This window comes from Nicotiana tomentosiformis, chromosome 6, assembly GCF_000390325.3.
Source record: "Nicotiana tomentosiformis chromosome 6, ASM39032v3, whole genome shotgun sequence".
Taxonomy (NCBI): domain Eukaryota; kingdom Viridiplantae; phylum Streptophyta; class Magnoliopsida; order Solanales; family Solanaceae; genus Nicotiana; species Nicotiana tomentosiformis.
Genome location: NC_090817.1, coordinates 2,280,796 through 2,293,074, shown reverse-complemented (window position 1 = coordinate 2,293,074; position 12,279 = coordinate 2,280,796). Strand labels below are relative to the sequence as shown.

General features: G+C 34.5%; 2 protein-coding genes and 1 pseudogene across 2 annotated transcripts; all 3 read left to right on the top strand.

The window, feature by feature from the left end:
- The first annotated feature begins 3,372 nt into the window (after window positions 1–3,372).
- Window positions 3,373–4,839, top strand: LOC104084786 (BTB/POZ domain-containing protein At4g30940-like). Its single transcript, XM_018766886.3, has one exon. The coding sequence runs from the start codon at window positions 3,373–3,375 to the stop codon at window positions 4,690–4,692; it is 1,320 nt and encodes a 439-aa protein (XP_018622402.1). The 3' UTR covers window positions 4,693–4,839.
- A 3,149-nt stretch (window positions 4,840–7,988) lies between these two features.
- On the top strand, window positions 7,989–9,119 carry LOC104084785 (BTB/POZ domain-containing protein At4g30940-like; annotated as a pseudogene).
- Window positions 9,120–10,095: 976 nt separating this feature from the next.
- Window positions 10,096–11,560, top strand: LOC104084788 (BTB/POZ domain-containing protein At4g30940-like). Its single transcript, XM_009588738.4, has 2 exons — window positions 10,096–10,980; window positions 11,156–11,560. The coding sequence occupies exons 1-2, from the start codon at window positions 10,096–10,098 to the stop codon at window positions 11,558–11,560; spliced, it is 1,290 nt and encodes a 429-aa protein (XP_009587033.1).
- Window positions 11,561–12,279: the final 719 nt, after the last annotated feature.

Below are 12,279 nucleotides of genomic sequence, written 5' to 3'. Positions count from 1 at the left end.
ATAGGGATATTAACTAATTTATTTTCCTTTTTTAAACCAACGACAATAGGTCTTTGTTAGGGATATAGTTATTGAAGGAGTTTCCACTTATTCTCTTCTTCTTTTTTATTTTTTGTCATATGACAGCTTTGTTTTTTGTAAAAATTAAACTGTATTTGTATCTACTATTTTGTCCAACCAAAAATGTACTTATGAATTTCGCAATGAGCGAGAGAGAGATAAATATAAAAATAAATATAGATATATATAAATTTATCTAGTATTTGCATAATTATAGAACAAAAAAAGTTCTTAAAAAAAGATTGAGTAGTAATACTTTCAGATTATGTAAGTCCTTTTAGATTTCGTATGACTTTTTTTTATCTTAATTTTTGCTCTAGAATATTGTATGTCAAGATATTATTTTGTTAAGGAATATAACTGTATTCCTAATATTGAATAATACAAATATACGATAGATAAAGCTTCTTTTGAATAATTATCTTAATTGACTTCAAAGTCTTAATATGAGGATTCGTAAATATAGTTTGTGATAACATACTTTAAATAAGGAAAGAATTTTATAAATTAAAATTTTAATTGATTTTAAAGTCCTAAATTGTAGGACTTTTTTTTACATAGTTCAAATAAGGAAGGATTTAGTAATTACGATTTTAGTTGTTTTTAATGTCTTAAATATTAGGAAAAATCATTAAATGACTATTTTATCCGGTGTAAACTCTATGTTTAAAGGGTAAAAAAGGCGAACAACTTTTAGCTAAGAGCCTTTGTGCTTTAAATATAGTACTAGTCTCTACGTTCGTGCGATGCACGAATATCTTATGTCAAATATTATGAAATGCATACAAAAATTAATAAACTTTCAATTGCATAATATTCTAAAATTAATTGCAACGGAATATATACGAAATTTAATGTGTACAAAATTTAATAATTTGTATCCTTAGAACAAAAAAGATATAATATACAATCCAAATTAATAATGTTTTAGCACAATGAAAGGACAAAATAGAACTAAATATTATGGAATTATACAATTATGCAATTAAAGTTGTAAAATCACTTAAAGAATACAACAATACTTAAGATTATTTTTCTGATTCAATATTTTCTTTGATTTAATTAAGCCTTAACGATTCAGATACATGAAAATCATATTTACTCAAGATATATTAGTAACAAAGAAACCAAAAATAGAAAGGGTATTTAGTTATTCATACCTTCTGTTGGCATTTTTTTGTTGTTGCACGTTGTCCTATTTCAATTATTACAAAAGTCATATTTAATAAAATATAAATTCTTAACTATACAAATATTCAAAAGAAAATTATATTGTTACCGCTAGAAAATAATTTAACTCCAATCCTGATCAATTCAATCTCTAGTTAAAAAGCACGTGAATTTTACATTCCGTAAGTTCCTAACAAAATAAATAAAAGGTATCGAAGAACTTTCCAAATATTCTATCGTGAAAGGAAAAAATACCTATTCAAGAAGGAATCATGACATTTTATTTGAAGGAAAAATATTAGTATTTGTAAAACAATTCTTAATACTCAAATAAAAACAAATCACTTTCCAGGAATGAATGAAATTTATATGAAGTTCCTTACACAACAAAAAGGTAAAAAAAAGTTCTTAAAATTCCTAATGTAAATAAGAAAGAAAGAAAGCTCTCCAACTAGGAATCTCATATTCTCCCACAAAATTACGTATTTGTTGTAATTAGGAACAATAATTTTTTTTAAAAGAAAATTATGGACGTGCTTTTCTAATCCAAATAGGATCAAGTTTGTAGGGTCGGTGTATGTGTAGTTTAAATTGAAAAAGAATTCCATCATTTGATAATTTACAATTAGATCCTTAAATTATATAAATACTTAAGGGTATAAAAGTCGATCAATATTTCACAGATATTTTAGTCGTTCAACATTTAACATAAATTATTTGTGTTTTTATAATAACATATAGAAGATATAGATAGATAGATAGATAGATAGATAGATAGATAGATAGATAGATATAGAATATAAATAGATATATAGATAGATAATAATAATAATAATAATAATAATAATAATAACAATAAAAATAATAATAATAACACCGCTAAAATAAAAAATATAGTATATAATTACCGTGCGAGTAAGTTTTACCCGTAAAAGTGATATATATTACCGTGCTTTAAAGCAGGTGATATACTTGGATTAGGAGACTTCTTAACAGGGTAAACTCAACAATTATTAGTAGCTCCAATACTTAAGGCAAAAGTTATTAGAATGGCATCATCAATAAATAGTTAGGGCAAAAAGCATTTCAATAGTCGTGAATCAAACTCCAGATTGCTATTCTTGTTTCTTGAGTACTTCTGAGTCCGGTATGTATTTTTTTGTACTATTTTGTCATCCCATAACATATATATGTTGTTCTTTCTGTGTTTGTTTTATTATGACTTTCTTCATGCCTAAACTCAATACTTCTGACGTCGAATTATCTTGCTTGGAAGTCTCAAGAATGCAGCATAAACTAAGTTTATTTTGTTCAATTTTCAAGCTTCTGAATGTTCCAATATCCGAAAAACAATTGTGAGAGAAGAGAATTAAAAAGGGAATTTTAAAGAACTGATTTTAGGATCAATACGTGTTCGAGTTGTGGAAGCAGACACTAATACTTGCATTAGATAGACTGTGTGCGGCCCTTCCTCGGACCCTGCATGAACGCGGCATGCCTTGTGCACCGAGCTTCCCTTTTTATTCATACTGCAACTAATATTGTACAACATATTGGTAACAAAAAAAAGGAGATATTTTAGCCAATCATGAAAGCATTAGAATAGACTGTGTGCGGCACTTCCTCGGACCCTGCATGAACGCGGCAGGCCTTGTGCACCGAGCTTCCCTTTTTATTCATACTGCAACTAATATTGTACAACATATTGGTAACAAAAACAAAAGGAGATATTTTAGCCAATCATGAAAGCATTAGAATAGATTGTATGCGGCCCTTCCTCGGATCCTGCATGAACGCGGCATGACTTGTGCACCGAGCTTCCCTTTTTATTCACACTGCAACTAATATTGTACAACATATTGGTAAAAAGGAGATATTTTAGCCAATCATGAAAAAGGTCAAAAGAAATTCAAAAGGATCAGCAAATTCATTTTTGAGGTTTTGACCATATAGTTGTACAATTGGTTACATCAGTTGTTTCTTTACATCTACTATCAACTTGAAGAAATTACATTAGTATAAGTCACATGTATAATAATGTTGATGTTAGTTGTGACTGATATTGAGCCAGAATTTGTTTCTAAACACATCTCTTACATCAGTATTGGTTTGAAATTCAGAGTACATCAATATCTTTGAATAATGGAAAGCCAGAAAGACAGGGTGAAACTCAATGTTGGTGGCAGAATCTTTGAAACTACGGCCACAACCTTAGGCAGTGCGGGCAAGAATTCATTCTTTGGAGCCATGTTTGATGAGAACTGGAACCTGCATTCTGATGCCGCAACCAATGAACACTTCATTGATAGAAATCCTGATTATTTTGCTGTCCTTCTTGACCTACTCAGAACAGGAGAGCTTTATATTCCTCCAAAGATCAACGAAAGACTCCTGTATCGAGAGGCCCTGTATTATGGCATTTTGGATCATGTTAAGTCTGCTAAATGGGATTTATTTGATGGCAATAAGCTTCGGGTTGCACGGTCCATAAAAGGCTGGTCAATAGGGAAGTACGGTGCTATCCGGGCTAGCCCAAGTAGTGGTTGCTGTGTGGTATTACCACTCGAATTTGGTAGTATGGTTAAGGTGTACGATTGGATGTTAGATGAGCAACCTACAATCAATCTTGATTACCATCGGGTGAATGACGTCTGTTGGGTTGATTCTGAAAATATTGTGGCTAGCTCTGATAGAAAGTTAGCCAATGGAGCCATAGAGTTATTCAACGCATACACAGGGGAGTTGAGGTGTAAATTTCAAGTTTCAGATGAAAACAGATTGAATGATTATTCAGCAACTGAACTAAGTTTTAACTCAGATTACAAGTTGTTCTCGAGTTGTAAAAGAAATAGCATTGAGCGTGGGATTGTTGTTTGGGACCAAGTCACAGGAAAACATATAAATTTCTTCTCACTGGAATATGCTAAGCAACCATATTTCTCCAGCGAATATACTGGAAGGTTGCAATGGTTATATGGTACCAACTGTTTGATGGTTGTCGCTAGTTCCTTTCCGCGTATTGATATCCGCTTGTTGGATTTTAGGGAAAACGCCGTGGTTTGGTCATGGTCTAATGCCAAGGAGATGAACCAGAAATCCATTACTGATGCTATAGTGATAGAGGAGAATAACTCTATTTGTGTAGTAGATGCGAAAAAGTGTTTGGGCTTCATTGATTTGAGGGACACTACTAAAAGTGTAGGCTGGAGAGAAAGGTGTACATCGTCAAGGACTGGGGGTTGCTTTCCCAAACTGGCATTTCACGAGGGGCAATTACTCTCATCGATGAACGATACCATTTCAGTTTATTGTGGTTCTAACTGGATTGAAACGTCACAGCTTCAACGGAGTCCTGGTGGTCCAATTTGTGATTTTTCAATTGGTGGTGATCGTCTTTTTGTTCTTCATAGGGAAGAAGATGTTTTTGATGTATGGGAGACCCCCCGTATGTCCATTATATGATTTTCCATATATAGTTTGATTTCGTTTCCTAATAGGTTGTTCGAGTTGACAACAACAACGTAACAGAAGACTCAGTGTAATCCCACAAGTGGGGTCTGGGAAAGGTAGTATGTACGCAGACCTTACCCCTACGTTCAAGAAGGCAGAGAGGCTGTTTAAGGTTGTTCGAGTTAGTGGATCGAGAATACTGATTGTAAAACTGAAAACTTGAAGTTTAATAACTATTTTCTTTAATCATCATTTGACTATATTCTTATGATTCTCACAATGCCTACTAATCTCTTAGTTGAAAGCTGCTAATGCTCTGAAGGGAAGAAGAGATGGTCCAATGCATCAGCTTTTAAACTTGCTTGTCTTCACTTTTTCGCCCTCTGGTGTAAATGTGCCTCCAAAGATGTTTTAGCAGTAAATATTTAGTGTATTTATTTATCAAATATGAGTAAAAACGTTACTAGGTGAATTCTTTTCATCTCTCTAAACTTGATGGTAGAGTTTTTCGTGATATGTGCTATTGCGAGCTACTAACCGGTATCCGATGGATTAGTAAAGTAACACGCAAACGACCATGTAGGGTGGCGTTTTGTTTGCACCATAAAAATAAAGCGAAATCAATTACTCTCTCCGTTTCAATTTATGTGAACGTATTTTCTTTTTAATCCGTGCCAAAAAGAATGACCTATTTCCTTATTTGGAAACAATTTACCTTTATGCAATGATTTATAGCCAAACAAAATATATATGCCTCATTTTACACCACAAATTTAAAAGTCTTCTATATTTTCTTAAACTAAGTGCCCATTCAAATGAGTTCACATAAATTGAAAGGGAGAGAGTATTAGTTATATTTTGACAAAGAGTATGCAATATACCGTTATTATGTAATGATGAATTTAACAATATAATACTATAAATTTTAAATAACATGCAAAATAAATATTATGAATAATTGCCTATTATTTTACGTTAACTAAAACCCGATTTAAAAAATCTATACAATATCACCGATAAAACTTAAACTCAAATCAAATAATTAATATTTACCTCATTCTAATTATGGTAGAAAAGGCATAACCAATTGCTCTACTTAGGGAGATTTGCATCTATACCTAATTTTTGGGTCATATTTTAACCTATACCCACTTTACAAAAATAATTGCAAGCGTACCCACTTTTCGGGTAACTTCAGGCATACGGGCCTGAAGTAACAAAAATTTACGTCTAAAGTTCAACTTCAGAATTTTTTGTCTAAAGTGTAGCCTTATCAAAGCAAAACTTCAAATAGTTTTGCCTGACTTGCAAAGGCAATCACGCAAACTTCAGTTCATAGTGCAAGGAAAAACTTTAGTTTCCCCTCACGTCATAGTGCAAACTTCAGACAAATTAATCTGAAGTTCTTTAATTTGTAGTGCAAATTTCAGGAACTTCAGTTCATAGTTCAAGGGCAAACTTCAGTTTCCCCTCACTTCATAGTGCAAACTTCAGACAAATTAGTCTGAAGTTCTTCAATTTGTAGTGCAAACTTCAGGAACTTCGGTTCATAGTGCAAGGGCAAACTTTAGTTTCCCCTCACTTCATAGTGCAAACTTCTAAAGCTCTTCAATTTGTAGTGCAAACTTCAGGAACTTCAGTTCATAGTGCAAGGGCAAATTTCAGTTTTTCCTCACTTCATAGTGCAAACTTCAAACAAATTAGTCTGAAGTTCTTCAATTTGTAGTGCAAACTTCAGGACGAATTAACTTTTCAGTGTAACTAAGAGCTGGTTTGGCATCACATCGGGCTTTACCTCATGGGGAATTCTTCGTGTTCTTCATACTGGATTTGGAATTTCTGTATATTCAGTATGAGATAAACACATAACAAGATGAACTAGAAAGTATCTGTTGCGCTCTCGATGCATTTGGATTTGTATCTCGAGCTTGCAAAATAAAGGATGGTAAAATTTGCAGAAGCCCACGTTTTACCTTCTGTTGACAGGGTTTCTGAATTCAAATAGAGAACAATAACAATACTATGTTTTGTTATTTTATGACAATATTTGATCAAATATAGGTTAAGTTGTTAATTTGACTTCATATTTTATTAGTGAATATATTAAAGTAGTGGTTGAAAAGTTAATATGATAGACAAGAATAGGAGGAAGAAAGGAGCGCGTAGGCCAGGAGGAAGAAGAGCATGCATCTGAAGTTATTAAAATTATGATATAAGTTAAATAATTTTAAAAATATGGGTATAGGTTAAATGGGGGCGACCAAATAAGGTGCCCCGTATAATTTTTACCTCTACTTAATATCCTTATTGATTTGATTGCTAGAAGGCAAAATGCGCCCCATAAAAAAAGAATTTGTTTTTCCTTAGCTTAAATTTAGACTATTAATTAGTAATAATAATACCTCTAACGTTTGATCTAAAATGAAAAAATATATATAATTACAGTTCGGGTAAGTTTTTATCCTTAAAAGCGATATATATTACAGTGCTCTAAAGCAGGTGATATACTTGGATTAGGAGACTTCTTAATAGGATAAACTCAACAATTATTAGTAGCTCCAATACTTAAAGCAAAAATTATTAGAATGGTATCACCAATATATAATTAGGGCAAAAGTATTCAATTGTCGTGAATCCAAATCCAGATTGTTATTCCTGTTTCTTGAATACTTCTTAGTCCGGTATGTATTTTTTGTACTATTTTGTCATCCCATAATATTTATATGCTCTTCTTTTTGTGTTTGCTTTATTATGCTTTCTTCATGCCTAAACTCACATCTTTTGCTCAATTTTCAAGCTTCCTAACGTTCCAATATCCGAAAAAACAATTGCGAGAGAAGAGAATTAAATAGGTAACTTTAAAGAACTGATTTTAGGATCAATATTCATACTGCAATTATAGGTCACGGGTTCGAACCGTAGAAGTAGCAACTAATGTCTGCATTAGGATAAGTTGTCTACATGATGCCTTGTGCACTGAGCTGCCATTTTTATTCATAGTTTTATACTGCAACTAATATTGTACAACATATTGGTAAAAAGGAGATACTTTAGCCAATCATGAAAAAGGCCTAAAGAAACTCAAAAGGATCATAGATAGCAAATTTATTTTTGAGGTTTTGACCATATAGTTGTACAATTGGTTACATCAGTTGTTTCTTTACATCCACTATCAACTTGAAGAAATTACATTAGTATAAGTCACATGTATAATAATGCTTGTGTTAGTTGTGAGTTGTGACTAATATTGAGCCAGAATTTGTTTCTAAACATATCTCTTACATCAGTACTGGTTTGAATTTCAGAGTACAACAGCATTTTTGAATAATGGAAAGCCAGAAAGACAGGGTGAAACTCAATGTTGGTGGCAGAATCTTTGAACCTACGGCCACAACCTTAGGCAGTGCGGGCAAGAATTCATTCTTTGGAGCCATGTTTGATGAGAATTGGAACCTGCAATCTGACACGGCAACCAATGAACACTTCATTGATAGAAATCCTGATTATTTTGCTGTCCTTCTTGACCTACTCAGAACAAGGGAACTTTATATTCCTCCCAAGATCGATAAAAAGCTCCTATACAGAGAGGCTCTATATTATGGCCTTTTGGATCATATCCGGTCAGCTAAGTGTGGTCCATTTGATGGAAATAGGCTTCGATTCGTGCAGTCAGTAACAGGCTGGCCAGCTAGGGATGGTGAGGTCAATCGAGCCATTCGAGCATCCCCTAGTGGCTGGTGTTCTGTGGCTCATGGTAGTGTGGTTCACGTGGATGCTAGACGAGCACCCTACAATCAATGTTGATTACCATCGGGTGAATGATGTTTGTTGGGTTGATTCCGAAAATATTGTGGTTAGCTCTGATAAAAAACTAGCTAGTGGAGGCATGGGGTTATTCAATGCATCCACAGGGGAGTTGAGGCATAAATTTCAAGTTACAAATGAAAGCGAGTTGAAAGCTGCAATGGTTACATGGTACCAACTGTTTGATGGTCGCTAATCCAGAGGATGATTGTATCATCTTGTTGGATTTTAGGGAAAACAATGTGTTTTGGTCATGGTCTGATGATAAGAGAACGTTTAGCGATGCAATAGCAATAGAGGAGAGGAGCTTCATATGTATAGTGGATGCGAACGAGTGTTTGTGTTTCATTGATTTGAGAAGTAGTGCTACAACTGTAGAATGGAGAGAAAGTTGCACACCAAGGTCTAGGGCTTATAATCCCACATTGGCATTTCACGAGGGACAAATATTCTCATCAATGAACGATAGAATTTCAGTATATTGTGGTTCTAACTGGGTTCTAACATCACAGCATCGACAGAGTCATGGTAGTCCAATTTGTGATTTTTCAATTGGTGGCGACCGCCTTTTTGCTCTTCATAAGGAAAAAGATGTTATTGATGTCTGGAAGACCCCTCGTCCATCAATTATATAGTGCACTAAGCTCCCGCTATGCGCGAGGTCAGGGAAAAGACCGGAGCACAAGGGTCTATTGTGCGCAGCCAATTATATGATTCTCTAAGTAGTTTTATTTTGGTTTTTGCTCTTCATAGGAAAGAATATGTTTTTGATGTTTGGGAGACACCTTGTCCATCTATTATAGGATTTTGCTATATAGTTCGATTTCAGTGGTAGAGTTATTCTTGACCGGTGCTATTGCGAGATACTAATTAATAGGTATCCGATATATTAGTCAAGTTGCACGCAAATGCAGCATTATTATAAGAAAAATTTATCAGTTGCTTGTAATTATCTTATAAATAATTAATTTTGATAATGATAATTTAATTGTATAAATATTTTTTTACACTTTCTTTGTATGGAAATTAAATTCATGTGTAAACCTTACTCTGTATATGCTTCACTGTCAATAAGCAATTATGCCAAATATAATATTTGGTAGCTAGAAAGCCTAAGATTTCTGAAAGGGCACTACCAAAGTAAATAATTATCGTAATATGGCACAGCCAATAAATAGTTATGGCAAGTGATTTGTTTATAGGAATTCAGAAAATTGTTCTATTTTAGGAATGTTTCTACTTTCTACTCCTTTTCAAGTTCTTTTTCAGAAAACTACTTGGAATAGGTAAAATAAATTAAGGGTTTAAGTTCTTTTTGCAGAATCCTACTTGTAATAGTAAAAGAAAATTCTTTAGATTCATACAAAATCACACCTATAAAAGCATCTCATCGTTATTCTTTCCTGACCAGAGACAGACTTATGAGTTTTGTATTTTGGAACCACGTATTAATGATTGGGTTCTAGATTTAATACTTTATACATATTTCAAGAATCCAAAACACCAAATACACTATTTGAACAAAAACAATTGTTTAGGCCAAACCCGTAGGTTGGCTTGTGCCTCCGCCACTGTTCCTAACTTTGTTCTTTGAATACTTGCGAGCCCGACATGGAAAGCCAGAAAGACAGGGTGAAATTCAATGTTGGTGGCAGAATCTTTGAAACTACGGCCACAACCTTAGCAGGTGCTGGTAGGAATTCATTCTTTGGAGCCATGTTTGATGAGAATTGGAACCTGCATTCTAATGCCACAACCAATGAACACTTCATTGATAGAGATCCTGATTATTTTGCCGTCATTCTTAACTTACTCAGAACAGGTAAGCTTTATATTCCTCCGAAGATCGATAAGAAGTTCCTATACAGAGAGGCTCTATATTATGGCCTTTTGGATCATGTTCGGTCAGCTGAGTGCGCTCCATTTGATGGCAATAGGCTTCGGTTGGCACAGTCTATAACAGGCCAGTCAGTAGGGGATGATGTGGGCACTACTCAGGCCATTCGAGCTAGCCCGAGTGGCTGGTGTTGTGTGGCTCAGGGTAGCGTGGTTCGCGTGTACGATTGGATGCTTGAAGAGCACCCCACAATCAATCTTGATTACCATAAGGTGAATGATGTTTGTTGGGTTGATTCTGAAAATATTGTGGCTAGTTTTGATAGAAAATTAGCTAGTGGAAGCATAGGGTTATTCAACGTATCTACAGGAAAGCTGAGGTATAAACACCAGGTTACAAATCAATTGAAGGATTACACAGCAGGTACACTATGTTTTTATTACAAGTTATCCTCCAATTGTAAAAGCAGTAGCAATAATGAGTATAGGATTGGTGTTTGGGACCACGTCACGGGGAAGCTAATAAACATCGTTGTAGGTAAGCGAATTCTTGGTAATGATAGCAAGCTGCAATGGTATGATACCAACTGTTTGATGATTGCTAGTTTTTATCCGTTGAATCAAAACTGTTGCATCGGCTTGTTCGATATAAGGGAGAAGGCCCGGGGCGGATGTAGCATATACTCCGCGGGTTCAACTGAACCCAAAAAATTATTAAAATTACAAAAATAGTAGAGATGAACCCATAACTTTAAAAATATAATAGGTTCAATGCTAAAAATTTTAAAAGTTGAATCCATAGAGTTTAAATCATGGATCCGCGCTTCTGGAGAAGGCATTGGTTTGGTCGTGGAGTGGTTCTGCTTGGGAGCAAAGAAACCAGTATCCCGTTAGTCAACAACTACGGAAGTTTAGAGATGTGATAATTATAAAGGAGAGCAACTCCATTTGTGTAGTAGATGATAATGGATGTTTGGGTTTCATTGATTTGAGGAGTACTACTAAAAGTGTAGAATGGAGAGAAAGTTGCACACCAATTACTGCGGTGGATAATAGGCCTTGCTATCCCAAACTGGGATTTCACGAGGGGCAATTGTTCTCATCAATGAACGATACCATTTCGGTTTATAGTGGTCCTAACTGGCTTCTAACATCACAACTTCGACAGAGTCGTGGTGGTCCAATTTGTGATTTTTCAATTGGTGGCACAGGTTCGAGCCGTGAAAACAGCATTTTGTAGAGTGGGAGCTTAATGCACCGGCTGCCCTTTTAGGTTGTTAGAGTTGGACGAAACTGATTAGCAAACGCCATGCTGTATGATATTGAATGGTAAATACACAAAGATCAAAATTACAGCAGCTCAATAGAAACTGATTAATAACATGCATTTTCAATTTGGCTTTACTTCAAGCAGATGAATTCTCTCAATATTTACTCCACCTGTTAATGGATGCATCAACTTATTGTTTAGCCTAAACTGTATATTACATTCATATGTGTTAATCTTCTTGTGAACCTTTAAATAGAGTAACTTTGGAAGTTTCTTTTAACACATGCATTCATCATTTATATTCACATAAGATGGGTACTCCCGATATTGTCATGAGAATTTTAAGTATATATAGTAGCGTACTAGATTCTACTGTCTCTTTTCATCTTCTTGAGCCGAGAGTCTATCAAAAACAACATCTCTATCCTCCAGGGTAGGGGTAAGGTCTGCGTACATATTACCCTCCTCAAACATCACTTGTGAGATTACGCTGAGTTTGTTGTTGTTGAGCCGAGAGTCTGCCGAAAACCGTCTCTTTACCCTCCAAGGTAGGGGTAAGGTTTGCGTACATACTACCCTCCCCAGGCCCCACTTGTGAGATTACATTGGGTTATTGTTATTGTTGTTGTTGTTGTTGTTGTTGTATACTAGCGTACTGGACTCTATATAAGTAGAAGCATTAGAATCAC